This window comes from Saccopteryx leptura, chromosome 1, assembly GCF_036850995.1.
Source record: "Saccopteryx leptura isolate mSacLep1 chromosome 1, mSacLep1_pri_phased_curated, whole genome shotgun sequence".
Classification (NCBI taxonomy): Eukaryota; Metazoa; Chordata; class Mammalia; order Chiroptera; family Emballonuridae; genus Saccopteryx; species Saccopteryx leptura.
Genome location: NC_089503.1, coordinates 13,714,583 through 13,735,395, shown reverse-complemented (window position 1 = coordinate 13,735,395; position 20,813 = coordinate 13,714,583). Strand labels below are relative to the sequence as shown.

Here is a 20,813-nt window from a genome sequence, read left to right as displayed (position 1 = left end):
GTTACTAGTGCAGATTCCATGACTTCGCTCCAGAGGTCTGAATGGTGCTCTTGGAGGGTGGGGCCCTGTCCTTCCCGTGGTCACAAGTCCACAGTGGGTAATTCAGGGACACAAGCAAAGTTTAACGTGAGCCAAGCTCATTAACTTGCAAGTGAGGAAACTGGGATGCCCAGTTAGGGTGTAGAGAGAAGGTTTGAGGAAAGACAAATTGTTTTTTTGTTGTTGTTTGAGGGAAGGGAGGATTCTTTCCAGAACTTGGTTAGCTGCCGCCATTGCTGCCCTGGCCCTTCTCAGCAGACCACCTGAGGGGAGCCACCGCAAGTACCCCAGCGTTCTCTGTGCCCTGTGAACTCCTGTCACCCTGGTCTCTCAGCTCTGTCTCCTCAGAGCAGGGATTCCACCTGCTCTGCCTTGCTGCCCTCCTAGCACGTGGCTTGGACCGTCTCCAGACAGTCACCCCGGTAACCACAGGGAACGTTTCATTTGTGTCTGTCTGTGACTGTGTCATGTCCAGTCCCTTGAAACCATGGTTTCATAAATTTTGCCCTTTTGTCTTGTTTTGTGTTTTGATAAGAGGATTAAGTCTGGTCACTGTCACTTTATTTGGCCAGAAATCCAAGGTCATACTTGCTTCAATGTTCTTGTCTACTAGTTCTGGCATAGCTGTCTCTTCTGGGTCTGATTCTGTCTGTTAATTGCTCTCCTCACGTGGGCCATGTTTTTCTGCTTCTGTTTATTTTGATTATATAGCAAGCTTGGTTAATTTCATGGGGGGAGGGTGCTGAAGATGCTTATACTCCTATCAACATGTTTCAGCTTTGACCTGCAGACACTGTCCTAGGAAATGGCTGTCTATTAGAGAGCCAGCTGAGTGTTTTGAATGTCAGGCTTGAGATGCATATCCCCGGGCCCCATGTCCTGTTCTTTTTCCAAGTGGTAAACTTCTGCACATATAGATGAACGTTTAGAGAATCGTTCACTCTGCCAGCATTCGCTACTTCTTCCTGATTGTCATAGTCTGGAGGCCTGTCCCCTCTACTGGGAAAGCTGCCCCTTGGTAAGTGCCGGAGTCACCCTAACCCACTGCCTCCCAGCCACCGAGCTGCAGCGTCTTCTGTGCACTAGAGCAGGTGTTTGGCTGCAGACAGCCGCTGCTGCCTCAGTGCCTCCTCCCTTTGCCTCAATCTCCAGGAGGGGACTGCCGGGCACCCAGAAACCAAGTTTCCACTCCTACCTCCCCCCCACTTTCTCAACTGGCTTTGTGTACCAAGAGCTGAGGCCTCCTTCTCACTGGCCCCCCTACTATGGATCTCAGCCACTTGCTTACTCACTTAGCATTCCTGCTCACTCTCAACCTCCACCCACCCTGACCCCCCAGGCCCCCTACCCATAGGATTTTTCATCCACTTGCCATGTGATTGGTCCATGCTCACCCTGGAAAGTTTTCCAGCTCTACCTAGAATGCAGAATTCCTGACTGGAGGAAAAGATTCCCAAGAAATCCCCAATGTAGGTGAGTGACTGTGGGTTGGAATGGACTCTCCTTTTAGGTGAATTACCCCTTTGGTCCAGGAGCTGACCTGTGCTTTGAGAAAATTCACCGGAAGAGCAAGATGAAAAAAAACCTCGTCTGGGGGAGAAGAAGTGGGGAAGAACTGTACACCTGGATAGATACTGTTGTTCCTGAAGGGGGAGGGAGACTGTCCCTGGAAATGTAAAAAGAACAGAGAGTAAAGAGATGTGCTTTTTTTTTTTTCCTGGAGAAATGGGGAGGCAGAGAGACAGACTCCCACATGTGCCCTACAGAGATCCACCTGGCATGTCCACCAGGGGGTGATGCTCTGCCCATCTGGGGCGTTGCTCCATTGCAACCTGAGCCATTCTAGCACCTGAGACGGAGGCCACGGAGCCATCCTCAGCGCCCAGCCCAACTTCACTCCAATGGAGCCTTGGCTGCCCTGGGGAAGCGGTGGGGACAGAGATAGAAAGAAAGGAGAAGAGGAAGGATGGAGAGGCAGATGGGTGCTTCTGTGTGCCTTGGCCGGGAATCAAACCCAGGACATCCACACGCTGGGTCGAAGCTCTACCACTGAGCCAGCTGGCCTGGCTGAGATGTGTAATATTTTGCAGTGCCCAGGATGGGGCATGTGAAAGCTGGATGCATCTACATTAACTTTAGGGAAGTGTTTACTAAAATCAACCTATCTGTGATGAATTCTGTTTTACAGATTTTGTTTACAAACAGTAAGGTTTTCTAAGCAGTAACACATATCACTTAAAATGTGTTTTCCTGAGTGATATTCATTCCAGGATAAAAATACTCTAAGTGACCAATGTCGATTATGTCCTCAGGCATGTTCACCATTGAGAGAAATGAAGCCATTTATGTTTACATAGCTTGCTAACTTCATTCCTGTGACCTACTAGTCCACTGTTGTCATCAAAAGAAATTTCCCATTCCAGGACACTTTTGCCCAGGCACATGAAACTTGCAAATATCCTCATTGCTTATTCTGATAACTTCCTCAAAGACCCAACTGCTCTTCAATAGAAAACATCAAAGTACTATTTACAGCCCAAGACTCCTTGAACGCCTGCCTTATTGTAGCCACCAGCCCTAAATTGTTACTCAGTGCTTACCCTATCCTAGCCATCCCCCACATTAAAGACCCAGCATAAACCAGATTTCATAATTTCAATAAATAACCGAACCTTGCCCGCCCCACCCCTTGAGACGCTACCAAATTTCTGTCAAGTTATTGCTCTCCGTGACCTCAGCACTAAACTTGGCGATATCTCGTCACCAGGTTGTTTTGGTGATCTTTCTGGAGCCAGCATCTGCCATTGTTGGAGACCCCAGAAGAAACGAGGTAGTTTCTGCTGCCACAGCCCAACATCCTCAACTCAGAGGCAGTTCTGAGATCCATTCAGTCGCCACTCTGGGAGCCCTCGGAGCTCAAGGTGGGGGAGCGAGCTCTCCTTAGGTTGAACACCCAAGTGCTGAATTTATTTGCCCCTTGGATGAAAGAAAGCTTTTTAAGGATCTTTTTTATTATCAGGTCATAATTTTAAAAGCTCTTAAGCTTGGCGAAAATCTGCCAATCTGCCTTATTGGCCATACTGCATACAACGTGTCTGGATTCTCATCACTTGTAGTTCTGTAAAAGGGATGGTCAAAACAACAGGCACAGGCTCACAGGCTCCGTGCGCCTGTTTCTCAAGCTGCCCTGGGGAATAGGAGTTCGGAATCTTGTTTCAGGTTGCTGGGACTTTCTGAAAGCAACACAGCATGGAATACTTCACCCGGCTCCCAATTTCCCAGGTGCCTAAAGAAGCCAAGAACCCAAGGAGATGGGGCTGGGGCCAGGTGGAGGGGGGTGCGGTGTGTGGGGGGTGGGGCTTAGTCAGGAGGAGCCAGGTGAACTTGGAAGTGGAAATAGCCCTCCCCCCGCAAAGACCGGCTATGCAAGTCTCAGCACCGCCTCCTCTGGGCAGGTCGGAGCTAACTTGGGCGGGTTCTCCTGGGCTCTGTCTGCGCAGCTTCAGCAGGAACCGACCTCGGTTGGGCTCTAGATACGACCCGGGTGTTGGTGGCGGAGCGAGGTGCGCCGTGGAGTGGGTGAGCGCGGGGCGCTGGGGTGTCCCGCTGAGTGGGCAGTGCTCCGGAGCCTGTGGGGCTGGCTGCAGAAGGGGCCGCCCCCGCGCGGCCGAGGGTGCACAGCTTTTATTTCAGTGGTTCCTTGTCACTCCGGTGTGCTGGGGAGCCTGGTGGTGGGCTGGATGGAGGCCTGGTCAGCTGTGGTCAGACCCCTGCCCTCCCCGCCGGGCCCAGCGCTAGACTGAGCGATAAGGGGCAGGGGAGGGAGGGAGAACTAGGGGGGGATGGGGAGAATTGGGGGAGAGGGGAGAGAGAGGAAGGGGGAAAGGAGGGAAGGGGGTAACTGATGGAGAGGGGGAGAGAGAAAACTGAGGAAGAAGGGAAGGGGAGAAAGACGCACACAGCGGAAGAGCCAGAGTGAGAGGGAAGTTGAAATGGGGCCAGGAGATAGAGTTGGAGAGAGATAAGAAAGATGAGGGGGGATATGAATTCCAAAGAGAAGCCCTTGGGAATGGGACAAACTGGCTGTACCTCCTTTTCTCTTTACAGGAGGACATAGCGCCAGGGAACTAGGTCAGCAGAGCCTTGACTTCTCCAGCTGTAAAGCAGGGCTGGGGGTAGGATAGCTAAGGACACTTCACATTTGATGTAATGTGGGTCAGTCTGGATGCTGAAAACCACGGTGGGGAAGGGACGCGGGGTAATTTCCAGCCTTTTGCCCCTCTCTGCTGTGGTTGCTCAAGGTCGTTCCAGTGGACGCCAGACTCACATTGGTTTCTGCCCACTTTACATTCTTTTTCGGTCCATGTATGTAATCTCCCCTGAGAGCAACTGGGCTCTCTCTCAAAGTCTGTAAGATGAGTCGGCAGCAGTGAACCCCCAAATTATCTTCATTGTTGGGCAATAAGTTTCTGCCTTCAAGGACCTTATACAACATAGCCCAGCTCCTCAATTACAGGTACCTCATGTTTGTTTCCCCACAGTCTCTTGTGTTAAAGTCTCCCGGTGGTAAGTATATTGGGAATTATAATTCTAACGGAAGTAATATTTACTGGGCAATCTGTTATGTGCCAGGCACTGTTCTAATAACTTCACACTCAGTATAGTGTGTAATCTATTTATTAATCGATTTTTAGAGAGATGGAAAGAGGAAGGTGGAGAGAGAAGCATTCATTTTTTGTTCCATATTCTCACATTGCCACTAACCTATGACCGAGATGTGCCCTAACCTATGACCCAACCTAGTAAAATGAAAAGATGACCCAAAAAAGAGCAATTATTCATTGTATATGATAGATTTATGGAGGCTCTATTCTTTTTTTTTTTTTTTTTACCTGAAAATATTCTTAATAAAAAGTCATCAGACCCTGGTCGGTTGGCTCAGTGGTAGAGCGTCTGCCTGGCGTGTGGAAGTCCCAGGTTCGATTCCCTGCCAGGGCACACAGGAGAAGCACCCATTTGCTTCTCCACCCCTCCCCCCATCCTTCCTCTCTGTCTCTCTCTTCCCCTCCCGCAGCCGAGGCTCCATTGGAGCAAAGATGGCCCAGGCGCTGGGGATGGCTCCTTGGCCTCTGCCCCAGGCGCTAGAGTGGCTCTGGTCTCGGCAGAGCGACGCCCCGGAGGGGCAGATCATCGCCCCCTGGTGGGCGTGCCAGGTGGATCCCAGTCGGGTGCATGCGGGAGTCTGTCTGACTATCTCTCCCAGTTTCTAGCTTCAGAAAAAAACAAACAAACAAAAAAAGAGTCATCAAAAGTGTACTCTCTGGGGCTGTGTGACCTTCAGTAAATATCTTAATCTCTGGGTGTTCAAGTTCTTTACCAGTAGAATGGGACTAATTACACGTATCTCACAGAGTTGTAAGAATTATCTGTGGCAGTTTATGAAAAGCATGTGGAACAGCACGTAGTGTGCCATGTGCATGTTCCATTCATTCACTGAATATGTAAATGTATCTTTCCTGAGAACTTGCCATGGCACAGGCATTGGGATAGATGGTGAGATACTGAAGACACAGTGGCTGCCCTTCCATGGTTTCCATTCTGGGGGTGATTATCACTACGAAGATCTGAGTCTTTTATTTACATTGTTCCTTCTCCTTTGAGGAGACCTCAGAGGAAAAAGAGGGGGGAAATACCTCTTTAAGTAAGCAAAAATAAAAAAAAATACTAAAGCAGCAACTAACCTTTCTATTTTCTCAGGAAAATTCTCACTGTATGTTTATTTTGTGTCTGTGGTTAGTTTCCTGTCCGTTGTCCTGTGATTACACCACCCCCGTGCCATCTCCAACTAGGCAGAAGCCAGATTTAAGCATCAGTGTAACTAGAACACACATTTAAATTCTCCAACTGCAAGACCTACTCCAGGGTATTTACACCTGCCTTTGAACTCCATCTCTGCCTTGTAGCTATGGCCTTGGGAGGTCACCTACCTTCTCTAGTTATACTTCCCCCCCTGCAAACGCAGATATACCTATTTTACATGGTACCCTGGGGCATTGGCAATCAGAGATACCGTATTTCCCCATGGATAAGACACACCTTAATTTGGGGGCCCAAAATTTGAAGAAGAAAAAAAGAATTACATAAAGTTATTGAATTCAAGTTTAATTCATCATAAAATTCATACAACTCCTTATCATTGTCAAAACTCCCATCCATTAGCTTGTCCTCATCCATGTCTGATGAGGAATCATTCATCAATAATGAGCGCAAAAACAAGCACGAAAAAGCAGGAAGTGCAAGTAAAAAAATCTACAACCACTGTATAAGATGCACCCAGTTTTTTTACCTCAAATTTTCTGCAAAAAGATGAGTCTTAAACATGGGGAAATACGCTAATTCTTGTAAAGTACTCGGTATAGCTCTCTACCAAGGATAGCTTATATTATTGGGGTGGTTTTAGTTGGAGGATAAATGTCTACTTGCTGGGTTAACATCTCTGAGAAGGGTGAGGCTGCAGCTGAAGGGTAAGGTGGGGTATGGGTCCCCGTTTGTCTTACCCTCTGTGCAGTGAGTGATAGATCACAACATACTGCCCTAACTTGAACCTTTTTAATCTTTCAGCTGAACTGCCTACTCATCTTGAAGCCATCATGAGCTCTAAGAAACGCAAGTCACAGGGAGTCCCGTTTGATTCAAAGAAATATATGAAGATTGAGCACTATTTTCCTCGGGTATGTTTGTTAAGTGCCATTTACAGAATATATCAGTATTAGACTTAGCATCCCTGACACAGGGTTCCATAGCCTTCCTGCCAAGAAATTACCTCATTGACTATAGGGACCATCTGCTTTTACTCCCCTACCTCTCCCTCGTCTCTCCCTTACAAAGTCAGTGGCTCAGTTGGTTTGAGCAGTGTCCCGGGGCATAGGACACAGCTCGGTTGGTCCAAATGCATCAACCTCAGGTGCTAAAAACAGCTCAGTTGAATTGCGCATCAGCCCTAGACGGAACTGAGGGATGAATCCTGGTTGGAGCCATGCAGGAATCAGCCTCACTATCTCCCCTCTTCTAACCATAAAAAATTTGAAAAAAGTAATTTAGTGAATTGCATACTAAACAGAAAAACAAAGGACAAGCACTACACTTGTAGTTTTACAGTCTTTAACATGTCCTTTTAGATAAATAAAGAACAAGAGAATATTTCCAGTATTCCTCAAATGAAGACAGGCTCCAGAAAAGGCCCAAAAGATAAAACTAATATTCAGGCTCAAGGACCCAAAGACCAGGCTGTATCCCAAAATAAGGTGCTCTACATTACCTTGGTTGTGCACCACAGGAAAAACCAAAAAATGAAACACAGGCTCTCACATAGTGGGAGGGACAGCTTGTCCGAGGCACTGGACACTCTCCAGGCTGTCAGAAAAGAGAGAGAGGCTCGGCGGGGCAGAGAGATGCTGGTACGGGGTGTAGAAGGAATCGAAGGCTACGTAAACCTTGGAATACCCCTCTGTTGTTTTCCTGATGATTGCCACCTGGCAATTACATTTGCCCGGAGTAAAAGTGAACAGAAAGAAGAGAACCAGATATTTGGCCGGCATGACAAGGCATCTACAGACTGTGTCAAATTTTTGATCCAAGCCATTGAGAAGAAGGGAAAAAGGATCGTCAAACGTGGGGAACTTCACAAACAAGGGTACAAATTCTGCGTCTACGCTTTCAAAGGAGAAACTGTCAAGGATGCAATATGCAAGGACGGCCGATTTCTTCCCGTGCTGGAGGACCATGATTGGAAACTCATTGAAAACCTGGACTCCGTTGTAGAAAGCACACAGCGAGTTGATGACTTAGAGGGCAAGTTCTTCCAGGTTGAGGTTGGGAAAAGGGTGGGCTCTAGGGCAGCTGGCACTCAGAATTCTGATTTGGCCGCCACTCAGAATTCTGAGTCGGAGGGAAGAATCAGGTGGAAAAATAATGTGGCCCACTACCCTAGTTCGGAAAAAGAAACTGAAAAAATTAGGGAAAGATTCAAGGAACAAATGAAAAGAAAACAAGGGAAAACATTGCATCAAACAAACTTTGGGAAACTGACAAGAAACTCTACTCGGGTTAAAATGCTCAGACTTCTTTCTCATCTCGGTAACTCAGTTGGGTACATATCATGGGACAACAATGGAAATAAGGGTTCTGCCACCTGCTTTGTTTTTAAAGGGCTGTACATTTTCACTTGTTATCATGTAATAAGTTACATTGTGGGAGAAGGAATAGAGTCAAGTAAGTGGGCAGACGTAATTGCTAAATGTGCAAGGGTGACATTTGATTTTGAAGACAGTCAAGAAAAAGTAGAGAACTTCTTCTCCATTGAACCTTGGTTTGTGATATATGGTAAAAATCTTGATTATGCTGTTCTGAAACTGAAGGAAAATGGACAAGTACCTTTGGGACTATATAATACAGTTGGTCCTGTGCCACTTAATGGGTTCATATATATTACTGGCCATCCAGATAGAGAAGCCAAGTCTACCGATGCTTGTTCTATAATCCCTCAGAGTCAGCGACTAGAGAAAATCCAAGAACATCTGCAGGCTAGAAAAGCAGAGGGATACAATGTTTTTATCCCTGGGTTCCCTGAAAGAAGTTTCCTGGATAATATTCACATACTTGATGTGATTACCTATGACACCAGTTTTTACTTTGGGTCTTCTGGCTCCCCAGTGTTTGATTCAAAGGGTTCATTAGTGGCCATGCATGCTGCTGGCATCCCTTACGAGTACCAAAAAGGACTTTCCAGTATCATTGAGTTTGGTTGTCCTATGGATTCCATCTGTCGTGATATTCAACAAAATCACGGACCATGGTGTGAAGAATTAGGCATACCTCAGCTGGATGTAGAAATGATGAGTGACGATGATTGAGGACAGTGGGAATTTGGTCTATTTCTGAACTTTAAGAGAAATACCTATGGAGTGTTATTCTATAGGCAATGATAATCTTTTTCTAAATTTCAAAATTATTAATTTCATCGGTGGTAATAATTAATATTATTGATCAATTTTTTTGCACCATACGTTTTATAAGCACATGAAAAAACTAGTTCTTTGTTCTTTTCCCTTTTTTATGTTCTTTTTTTGAGCACTTCCTTAAGTCCCGGTTCTTCACGGTGCTTCCAGGCCCCTCTGGTATATTTCCTCCTTTGTCCCTGGTCAGCCATTTCTCCACAGAGCCCTGGTCACTCTTAGTGGAGAATCACACTACAAACCAAGATCTGGGCAGTAGGTGTCATTTCTTTCAGGTCCTCTCAGCTGACAGAACAAAGAAAGGTGTGTATTATCCTAACTCATGTATATACACAGAGTTCCACACATCTCTGTATGAAACCATATGGATGTATGATCAACAGTTCTTACTGATGTTTGCTACTCCAATCCATTCCCACATGGGTAAGGTCAGCCTCCCCATGCTCATCTGTGAACTCTCCAGCAGTGAGAAACTGGGCTCCTACCATCCCCTACCTGTTTACTGAATTGTTAAATTCCCATATACACATATAGCAGTATCATAATTGTCCACGTGTTACCAGAACAAGAAATTAACTTTGTTGAGTAGAGTACCGTGTTTGTGTCCAATTTTTTTTGCCTTCAATCTTAGATTCCTTCCTGTGGTTACTGTGGTTGGCACCTTTCCCCCTGGCCTTCACCGACTTACCCTTCCCCTCTCCCCTGAACCTCTGGTGATCACTGATCTTTTCATTGTCTTTACAGTTTTGCTTTTTCCAGAATGTCATGTAAGTGGAATCATGTAATATAAGCTTTTTCAGATGGACTTCTTTCACTTAGCAGTATGTAGCTGAAGTTCCTCTGTGTCTTTTCAGGGTCTGATAGCTCATTTGTTTTTATCACTGAATAATATGCTATTATGTGGGTATGCCACAATTTGTTTATTCACTCACCTTTTGAAAGCTGTCTTGATTGCTACTGGGTTTTGGTGATTATAAATAAAGCTGCATAGATAAAAGTGGAATGGTTACCTGGGGGAGGCGGTGGGGGGAAGGGGAAGAGAGTAAAGAGGGTCACATATACGGTGATGGAAAATGATTTGACTTTAGGTGATGGGTACACAACATAACAGTTAAAATATTATAGAGATGTTCACCTGAAACCTATGTACTCTTATTGATCAATGTCACCCCATTAAATTTAATTTCAAAAGAGAAAATAAAGCCACTAGAAGAATTTGTGTACAAGTTTTTGCATGAATATATGTTTTCAATTCAATTAGGTTAATACCAAGAAGGAAGATCACTGGATGTTATGGTAAAACTGTGTTTAACTTTGTTGAACTTCTTCTGACGGGGTGGTACCATCTGACACTCCCACCAACAATGAAGGAGAGCTCACATTGATTCACATCCTCGCCAGCATTGAGTATTGTCACTTTTCTTTTTTTTTGAGATTTTGGCCATATTAATACTGTTGAAATGCATGATATTCTTCAGGTATTAGGAAATTTATTCTTGAATTGGGCCTGCCTTGTACGGTGCAGTATATGTATTTATAGTTATGGTATCAGTCTATGTTCTGTTAGGAGAATAAAGTCACTATCAAGATTACAATAATGAGGTATTTAATCAGGAATTAAGGGTTAGATCCGTGTGGGATAAGCAGGGGAAGACAGCATCTTTCAGACTGCAGCCAGAGGAAGTCAGCCAAAGCATTGGGAGGGGGGAGAAGTGGCAGATTGATGTGGGGACGTCTGAGACTCTTGCACCTCTTGTCACCATGCTGGTGAAGTACAAACAGAGAGGTTGCAAAATTGCTACATCAGGTGCAACATACAAGTGGGTACTTGTGTAGATATTACACAATCCTGCCTGACCGCCATGATGATTCAAGAAATAATGCCTCCCACTTCTTTTTCACCTTTCAAGTTTATTGTAAGTTTTTCTCATTGGCAAATACTGACTCATAACACAAGGATTCTGGGGAGAAACAGTTCTCAATTTCATGAAGAAGTGGTGTTGCCATGTAACCAGGACACATATACACACACAATACACAAACATGTAAACAATCATAAATTATTAGTGAGGTTGTAATGCAGTTTTTACCATAAAGTGTATGTCACAACTTTAACTGATTACTAGCTGCAAGTCATCTGCATACTTACAATGTCCTGAAAATAAATTATGCTATAAAAAAATTCTAACCTGACCTGTGGCTGCACAGTGGATAAAGGATCGACCTGGAACACTGAGGTCACTGGTTCAAAACCCTGGGATTGCCCAGTCAAGGCACATACAAGAAGCAACTACTATTATTATGAGTTGATGCTTCTTCCTCCTCTTTATCTCTTTTCTCTCTCCAAAAAAACAAAGTCAATAATAGTAATTTTATAAAACTATCCCCAGGTGTTTATTGTTCAGATGAAATATACTGACAGAGAAGTATCAAGTAAAAAAAAAAAAAAAAAACAGGCTAAAATTCAACACAGGAAAAACAAAAAGCCATTTTCTTTCTGTTTACTTTGATCTTTCTGCTGCCTGTCTCTTTTGTCTCTGCATTTTTCCCACATGGGAATTCCAGATGAGCTCAAAAATAGCATTAAATTTAGCCTTTTATTCCTCATTGATAATTTTGTTTCTTTTCCAAAACACTCTATATTTGTGTCCCCCAGAAAAACATATATGGAAGTTCTAGCTGCCGGTATCTATGAACTTGAATTTGACTTTCTTGGAGATAGGGTCTGTTTAGATGTAATTAAGTTAAAGTTATGTAGATGAGATCATTTGGATTTTGGCTGGACCTTACATCCAATGACTTGTAACCTCATAAGGAAAAGAAGAGGGAGGTTTGACCCACACCAAGAAGAAGGCTGTGTAGGGTAAAAAAGAGAGAGAGAGAGGGAGAGAATGACATGAAGATCTAAAGAACCCTGAGATGGGAAGTTGCGGCGCTGGTCCAAAGAGAAGAGGAGAAAGCAAACCAAGAAGCCCATCAGTGTCCCTCCAGGCGAACCCACTTCAAAGCCAGTGCCTCATGTAGGTCGCTACTCTTAGCCGCAGGAGCCAACCTTGTCACTTGTTTGCCAGCCCCCAGGTCTCCCCAGGCCCTTTATTTCCTCAACTAAACTTCTAACCTGTCCCAAGCTCCCCCTGCAAAGGAAGATGTGAGAATCTGAACAGGTACTGGCGTTTGGGCGCCTAAGAATGAGATGTCACCAGAGCAAGGTGAATGGGAAGGGCACAGAGCTTCCACGCCCTGTCCAGGGCCACACTCCCCCAGTACCTGCATGTCTTCACCAGCTGATCTTGTTGGTTAACTTTTACTTAAAAATGAAGCAATTACTGTTGATTAGCTTTGAGTGAACGAAAACATCAGAATATATTTGGTTGAACCCAAAGCACCAGAGCCGCTCAAAACCGAAAATAAAAGTGTGTAGTCACTCTTGTCTCCCTCCTCTCAAATCCCCTGATTTTTTTCCCCCTTTGACCAAAACCTCAGGTGCATTTGAGGAAAAATAGAGATGGAGCTGAAATCTCCCTGTCCCCCAATGGGTCCGAAGGCCACATACACTTGGTGTGGATGTGGAAGGAAAGGAGAGAGAGAGGAGAGAGAATTCATGTCATTCTCTCCCTCTCTCTCTCTCTCTTTTCTTCATTTCAGGCCCCCAAACCCATGAGAGGAAAAGGTTCTGGGCCCAGCAGTGGCCAGAGACGCTGAGAGCTGTGGGCTGGAGCTGAGGCAGTGGGCGTGCGGCACGCAGGGCTCCCTGGGCCTGCGTGCTCACCAGACACTGAGAGGTTCATGACAGAGGAACGACACGCTGTGCTTAGGTGCTGACCCTGGAACAACAGGACAAGGGCAGGAAAAAGACTGACAAGTTTTTACTACTCCACTTTGTCACCCTTAGCCTGTTTCCATCACCCCGAACTTCCCTGGGCTCCTGGAGAGAATCTATAATTTGCAGTGTGCTCCTCTAGGAGAAAATGCACCCTAATTCTATAGGTGGGGTCTAGGCAAGATTTGAGGTGGAAAGAAAGAGAAAGCCTTTGTGGAATCAGTATGTTCAATCCCTACAACTGCTCAGCCAAAGGAGATCCTGCTATTCAGGAACTGCTTCGTGTAGAACATACCAGTTGCTCCCAAGCCATTTCTCTGTCTCCTCTGAATATTCCAGCAGAAATAATATAGAATCCCAAAAGAAGAAAGGGACATCCTGCTTGATTTAAAGACTGAAAGGCCACCAGGAACTCAGAGATCATTTCCTGGTAAAACACTGCCACCTGCTGGATGCAGCCCCAGTATGCCCCTTCTAAACGAAAGCAGCCATTATTAACCTGTTGCCATTATTAACTTGTTGTTCAACTGCTGTATGTTGAAACAGGGCTACACAAGTTGGTCTGTTCCATCTGGCATCCCTTTGGGGCGGAGGTTCAACTCTGACTCATTGACTAACAAGGAAGGATTCAAAACGCCATGGTAGTAAAATGCAAATAATGTGTATACTCAGATCAGCCAGCCTGGCCTTCGCATTGTCTTAGATTTTACATGAAGAAATGGAAGTTGCCCTTCTTGGAGAAACTTTATTTCCTACTTCATCATCTGGATTTCGTTGTTTTTTATCCAGGAAGGAGTCACCTCTCTACTGGAAGAGAGAGTGAAATAAGATCATCCTAACAAAATCAGGGACAAAAGTGACTTGAAAGTGATTAGAGAATGATAAGGCTCTCTGTCAACCTCTGATGTTTCCACTTCTAGAGTTTAGCCCTCCATGGGTCCCAACTGAGATCTTGGGATGTTTATTTGCACCATCTCCCTTATCCAACCACAAACTCCAATTTTTATCTTGTCAGGATGATAGTTCTTCAGGAAACTCTATTCCATTTTTCACTGACTCACTAGGGTAGCGTGGGGATGTAGTGGGGCTTGATAAGTAAAGCAATCCATGAGAATTTAAGGAGTACAGAAATGATAGTCTCTGTCATATGTGCATATTGCTTATCAGTTGGCCCCTGCAGACCCGAGTAGTATTAGAAAATGGCAGTGACCACCACAGAGTCAAACCAAGTGGTAGGTCCAATTGCTGCCTTTGTGCCAGATGTGGTAGCAGATTCGCACTGCCTTGGGTACATGGTGTTGTGTGTGGCCATTGATTGGATGAATGTGTTCTTTTCTGTCATGATCAGGAAAGGGGATCCTAGCCAGTTCAACAAACATGGATGGAGTACACAGTAGTACATATTTTTTATTTTAGTCTCAAGACTATGTTAACATTCTCTTCCTTTGTTATGGTATAGTTAGGAAAAGTCTGGTCTATTTGTACTTCCTGTGGACTACCCCTCAATCCACTCTATCAATGATATCATGCTAATCAGGTCAGATGAGCAAGAAGTCGCCAAAAATTTTAAGATCATGGTTCACACGCATTTCAGATAACACTGGGGAACATTTTTTTTTTTTTCATTTTCTGTTGCATGAGGTTTTAGAACTGTTTCTATATACTTCTACATCACTGATTCCAAATCTGCAATTCATTTATTGATGCATGCTCCAGTTTTTATGCAATTTTTGTTAGAGTTAATGGCATGCATTGGTTTTTAAATTGGAGTTAAAGGGCAATAATTCTTGGATGAACATAACCACAAAGCAATTAATGTTTTACAAACATCACTTTTACATAATTGTAGTTGCTTTTAAATGTAAAAAATTATTATCTGATAAAAACATCCTCTTATTTTGTTTTAAGATTGAATCATGGCTTCTTTGAGTAGTCGTAAATGTAAGAATAGTCCTGACACCTTGTGTTATATATGTGGCTGTTACACACTTCAATGTCAAAGGTGCAATATTTCATCATTTGTGACACGTGCATATATTGCCTATTTTCAAGTTCCCCTTGGCGATCAAGACAAGAATTGGGCTCCTCATATTGTGTGCCATAATTGTGAGGAAATGATTCATGACTGGACAAAAGGAAAGCACAAAGGAATGCCTTTTGGTATTCCCATGGTTTGGCATGAACCTAAGGACCACAGCAGTGACTGTTATTTCTGTCTGATCCATACAAAGGGCAGTGGCAAGAAAAAACGGCATATGATCGCATATCCTAATATTCCTACAGCAATATGACCTATCCCACACTCTGAGACACTCCCGGTTCCAGTTTTCAATGGTTTTATTTCTTCTTAGGATGAAGAAAGTGAACATGGTCATAATCAAGTGAATTTTGATAAGATGCATGAGGAAATGGTTGTAGAATCTGAAGGGTCTTCTTCTGATGCCAAGCAGTCATTAACCCCTCAGCAGTTTAGCCAGCCTGAATTGAATGACGTAGTAAGAGATTTGAGCCTATCAAAGAAAGCAGCTGAGCTATTAGCCTCCAGGCTTCACGAAAAGAATTCACTTCACCAGTCAGCTAAAGTATCCCATTTCAGGAAGTGTGAACAAATTTTTGTGGTCTTTCATTCCCAAGACAAACACTTTGTTTACGGTCATGATATCAGTAGTCTTCTCAGCCAGCTAGGTGTTACCACTTACAGTCTAACAGAATGGCGGCTACTTCTTTTTTTTTATCTTATTTTTATTAATTTTAATGCAGTAATATTGATAAATCGGGTACACGTGTTCCGAGAAAACATCTCCAGATTATTTTGACATTTGATTATGCTGCATACCCCTCACCCAAAGTAATTGTCTTCCGTCACCTTCTATCTGGTTTTCTTTGTGCCCCTCCCCTCCCCTCCCCCTACCTCCTCCCTCTCCTTCCTCGCCCCCTCCCCAACCCTCCACCCACCCCCTGTTACCATCACATTCTTGTCCATGTCTCTGAGTCTCATTTTTATGTCCCATCTATGTATGGGTTCATATAGTTCTTACTTTTTTCTGATTTACTTATTTCACTCCGTATAATGCTATCAAGGTCCATCCATGTAATTGTAAATGATCCGATGTCATCATTTCTTATGGCTGAGTAGTATTCCATAGTATATATGTACCAAAGCTTTTTAATCCACTCATCCTCTGATGGACACTTGGGCTGTTTCCAGATCTTCGCTATTGTGAACAATGCTGCCATAAACATGGGGGTGCATTTCTCCTTCTGGAATTGTTCTATGGTGTTCTTGGGGTATATTCCTAAAAGTGGGATAGCTGGGTCAAAAGGCAGTTTGATTTTCAATTTTTTGAGGAATCCCATACTGTTTTCCACAGAGGCTGCACCAGTCTGTATTCCCACAAGCAGTGCAGGAGGGTTCCCTTTTCTCCACATCCTCGCCAGCATTTATTCTGTGTTGTTTTGTTGATGAACACCATTCTGACTGGTGTGAGGTGATATCTCATTGTGGTTTTAATTTGCATTTCTCTAATGATTAGTGATGTTGAGCATTTTTTCATATGCCTATTGGTCATCTGTATGTCCTCTTTGGAGAAATGTCTATTCATTTCTTTTGCCCATTTTTTGATTGGATTGTTTGTCTTTCTGGTGTTAAGATTTACAAGTTCTTTATAAATTTTGGTTATTAACCCCTTATCAGACATACTGTCAAATATGTTCTCCCATTGTGTGGTTTCTCTTTTTATTCTGTTCTTATTGTTTTTAGCTGTGCAAAAGCTTTTTACTTTGATATACTCCCACTTGTTTATCCTGTCTTTTATTTCACTTGCCCGTGGAGATAAATCAGCAAATATATCAGTGTGAGAGATGTCGGAGAGCTTACTGCCTATGTTTTCTTCTAAGATGCTTATGGTTTCATGGCTTACATTTAAGTCTTTTATCCATTTTGAGTTTATTTTTGTGAATGCTGTAAGTTGGTGGTCTAGTTTCATTTTTTTGCAGGTTGCTGTCCAATTTTCCCAACACCATTTGTTGAAGAGGCTGTCTTTATTCCATTGGATGCTCTTACCTTCTTTGTCAAAAATCAGTTGTCCATAGAGCTGTGGGTTTATTTCTGGGTTCTCCGTTCTGTTCCATTGATCTATGGGCCTACTCTTATGCCAGTGCCAGGCTGTTTTGAGTACAATGGCCTTGTAGTATAACTTGATATCAGGAAGTGTGATACCTCCCGTTTTATTCTTCTTTCTTATGATTGCTGAGGCTATTCGTGTTCTCTTTTGGTTCCATATAAATTTTTGGAATATGTGATCTATATCTTTAAAGTATGTCATTGGTATTTTAATTGGTATTGCATTGAATTTATAAATTGCTTTGGTAATATAGACATTTTAATGATATTTATTCTTCCTAACCATGAGCATGGTATATGCTTCCACCAGTTTATATCTTCCTTGATTACTTTTATCAATGCTTTATAATTTTCCGAGTACAAGTCTTTAGTCTCCTTGGTTAAATGTACTCCTAGGTACTTTATTTTTTCAGTTATAACAGTGAAGGGGATTGTTTCCTTAAGTTCTCCTTTTGACTGTTTATTGCTTGTGTATAAAAGTGCCTCTGATTTCTGAGTATTAATTTTATATCCTGCACTTTGCTGAATTCATTTATCAAGTCCAGTAGTTTTTTGACTGAGACTTTAGGGCTTTCTATCTACAATATCATATTATCTACAAATAATAACAGCTTTACTTCTTCTTTTCCAACTTGAATGCCTTTTATTTCTTCTTCTTGTCTCATTGCTGTGGCTAGGACTTCCAGGACTATGTTGAATAAGACTAGTGAAAGGGGGCACACCTGCCTTGTTCCTGATCTTAAGGGGATTGTTTTTAATTTTTGCCCATTGAGTATGATGTTGGCTGTGGGTTTGTAATAGATGGCTTTTATCATGTTGAAGTATGTTCCCTGTATTCTCACTTTGTTCAGAGTTTTGATCATGAATGGGTGCTAGATTTTACAAAATGCATTTTCTGCATCTATTGAAATTATCATGTGGTTTTTCTCCTTCCTTTTACTTATGTGATGAATCACATTTATTGATTTACGAATATTGTACCAACCTTGCCTCCCCAGAATAAATCCCACTTGATCATGGTATATGATTTTTTCCATATATTGTTAGATCCGGTTTGCTAATATTTTGTTGAGGATTTTAGCATCAATATTCATCAGGGATATTGGCCTATAGTTTTCTTTCTTTGTGTTGCCTTTGCCTGATTTTGGAATCAGAATTATGCTGCCTCATAAAAGGAGCTTGGAAGTCTTCCTTCCTCTTGAATTTTTTGAAATAGCTTGAGAAGGATAGGAGTTAGTTCTTCTTTGAATATTTGGTAGCATTCACTTGTGAAGCCATCTGGCCCAGGACTTTTCTTTGTTGGGAGTTTTTTGATAACTGTTTCAATCTCATTTGGTATAATCGGTCTGTTTAGGTTTTCTGATTCTTCCAGATTGATTTTAGGAAGATTGTATGTTTCAAGGAATTTGTCCATTTCATCTAGGTTGTCTAGTTTTTTGACATACAGTTCTTCATAGTATTTTCTTACAATATTTTGTATTTCTGTTGTGTCAGTTATTTCTCCACTCTCATTTCTAATTTTATTTATTTGAGTCCTCTCTCTATTTTTCTTGGTGAGTGTAGTTAAAGTTTCATCAATCTTGTTTACCTTTTCAAAGAATCAGCTCTTAGTTTTGTTTATCCTCTGTATTGTTTCTGTAGCCTCTATGTCATTTGTTTCTGCTCTGATCTTTATTATTTCCTTCCTTCTACTACATTTGGGCTTTACTTGCTGTTCTTTTTCTAGTTCTTTTAGATGCAGGGTTAAGTTGTTTATTTGAGTTTTTTCTAGCTTCTTAAAGTGTGCCTGTAGTGCTATGAACTTCCCTCTCAGTACTGCTTTTGCTGTGTCTATAAATTTTGAGTTGTTGTATGCTCATTGTCATTCGTTTCTAGGAATATTTTATTTCTTCTTTGTTTTCATTCTTAATCCATTCATTATTTAACTACCTGCTATATAGGCTTGCTGGATAAAGTAGTCTTGGTTGTAGTTTCTTGTTCTGCATTACTTTGAATATTTCTTGCCATTCTCTTCAGGCCTCAAGTGTTTCTGTTGAGAAGTCTGATGTCATCCTTATGGGGGCTCTTTTGTAGGTGATTGCCTTTTTTTCTCTAGCAGCTTTTAATATTTTCTCTTTATCACTTAGCTTTGATAAGTGATATTATGATGTGTCTTGGTGTAGGTTTCTTTGGGTTTCTCTTTAATGGAGTTCTCTGTGCTTCTTGAACTTGTGAGAGTTTCTCCTGCATTAATTTAGGGAAGTTTTCAGCTATGATATGATTGAACAAAGTCTCTATCCCTTCTTTTTCTTCTTCTTCCGGAACCCCTATAATGCAGATGTTATTTCTCTTTATGTTGTCACAGAGCTCTCTAAAGAGTTTCCTCAGACTTTTTGAGTCTCTTTTCTTTTTTCTTCTCTGCTTTCATGCCTTCATTCCAGTTGTCCTCCAACTTGCTGATTCGATCCTCAGCTCTATCCATCCTGTTTTTAATTCCTTCTATTGTGGTCTCATTTCTTTCTTTTTTTTTTTTTTGTATCTCTCTGAAGCTGGAAACAGGGAGAGACAGCCAGACAGACTCCCGCATGCGCCTGACCGGGATTCACCCGGCATGCCCACCAGGGGCGACGCTTCGCCCACCAGGGGGCGATGCTCTGCCCTTCCGGGGCATTGCTCCGCCATGACCAGAGCCATTCCAGCTCCCGGGGCAGAGGTCAAGTAGCCATCCCCAGCGCCTGGGCCATCCCCACTCCAATGGAGCCCCTGGTGTGGGAGGGGAAGAGAGAGACAGAGAGGAAGGAGGGGGGGGTATAGAAACAAATGGGCGCTTCTCCCATGTGCCCTGGCCGGGAACCGAACCCGGGCCCCCCGCACACCAGGCCGACGCTCCACCGCCGAGCCAACCAGCCAGGGCCTATTGTGGTCTCATTTCTGATATTGTATTTGTCAACTCCGACTGATTCTTTTTTAATATTTCAATATCCTTTTCTATACTTGCTATTTCTTTATGTAGGTGTTCGTGATGACCATCCATTGTTGTTCTAAGATCCCTAACCACCCTTCAAACATTATTTTGAACTCCGCATCTTGAAGTTTGATTATTTCCATATCACCCTGTTCATCTCCTGAAGGTTGCTCTTGTGGTTTCCTTTGAATTGCATTTCTTTTTCTTCTCATTATGTCTGTGTGTTTGGGTGTTTTGTTTGTAGAGCTGGTTGAGTCTAGGATTGGTGTTGTCTGCCTCCAGTTTTCACTTGTGTTATTTCTAGGTCTTCTTGCATTGGCATCAGCTATTATTTGTAATCCACTTTCAAATTTGGGCTGCTTTGAAGTCTTGATTTGTTTGTTTTCTTAACAGATGATTGTCTTGTTTTCTGATCTCTGCAGGGGGTTTATTTGAAACTGTATCCAGGAATGCGGTGGGTGTGACCTGAGGCTCTGAAGTCCTCTTCTGCCAGTTAATATCTCCGGGGGCGGGTTGCTTTCTCAGCTTCAGTAGGGGGAGGTGTATCTTAGATCTCCATGGAAACCTGAGTTACTGCCCCTCCTACCCACTTCTTGTTTTCAGCTGTGTCTTGTTGCGCTGATTGGAGCTGGAGAGATATCTGGAGATCTGTGACCTGGAAGTACTTTTGTATTTTGCTTTGTGGAAGGATCAGCCCCTCCCCCAGCTATGGCCACTTCCAGCACTGAATGAGTCAGCTTTTCAGGTCTTCCCCTGCATTCCTCTCCCCTTCACCATTCAACTCTCTCTCTCTCCTTTGTTTTTGGAAGACAAGCAGGCCCTTTCAACACACCTCATTTCCTGATTGCCAGGCAAGTGACTGTGAGTTGTATT

At 43.1% G+C, this 20,813-nt stretch overlaps 1 protein-coding gene across 5 annotated transcripts; it reads left to right on the top strand.

Annotated features, from left to right (window-relative positions):
- The first annotated feature begins 138 nt into the window (after nucleotides 1-138).
- LOC136389541 (serine protease FAM111A-like) lies at nucleotides 139-9,137 on the top strand. 5 transcript variants are annotated; one of them, XM_066361381.1, is made up of 7 exons: nucleotides 139-461; nucleotides 957-1,057; nucleotides 1,379-1,512; nucleotides 2,807-2,960; nucleotides 5,837-5,962; nucleotides 6,661-6,770; nucleotides 7,218-9,137. In XM_066361381.1, the coding sequence occupies exons 6-7, from the start codon at nucleotides 6,690-6,692 to the stop codon at nucleotides 8,949-8,951; spliced, it is 1,815 nt and encodes a 604-aa protein (XP_066217478.1). In that variant the 5' UTR covers nucleotides 139-461; nucleotides 957-1,057; nucleotides 1,379-1,512; nucleotides 2,807-2,960; nucleotides 5,837-5,962; nucleotides 6,661-6,689; the 3' UTR covers nucleotides 8,952-9,137. The 5 variants fall into 5 exon arrangements, with proteins under 5 accessions (XP_066217478.1, XP_066217498.1, XP_066217493.1 ...); XM_066361401.1 differs by lacking the exon at nucleotides 957-1,057 and having other exon boundaries at nucleotides 1,394-1,512; XM_066361396.1 differs by lacking the exon at nucleotides 957-1,057.
- The last annotated feature ends 11,676 nt before the right edge of the window (nucleotides 9,138-20,813 follow it).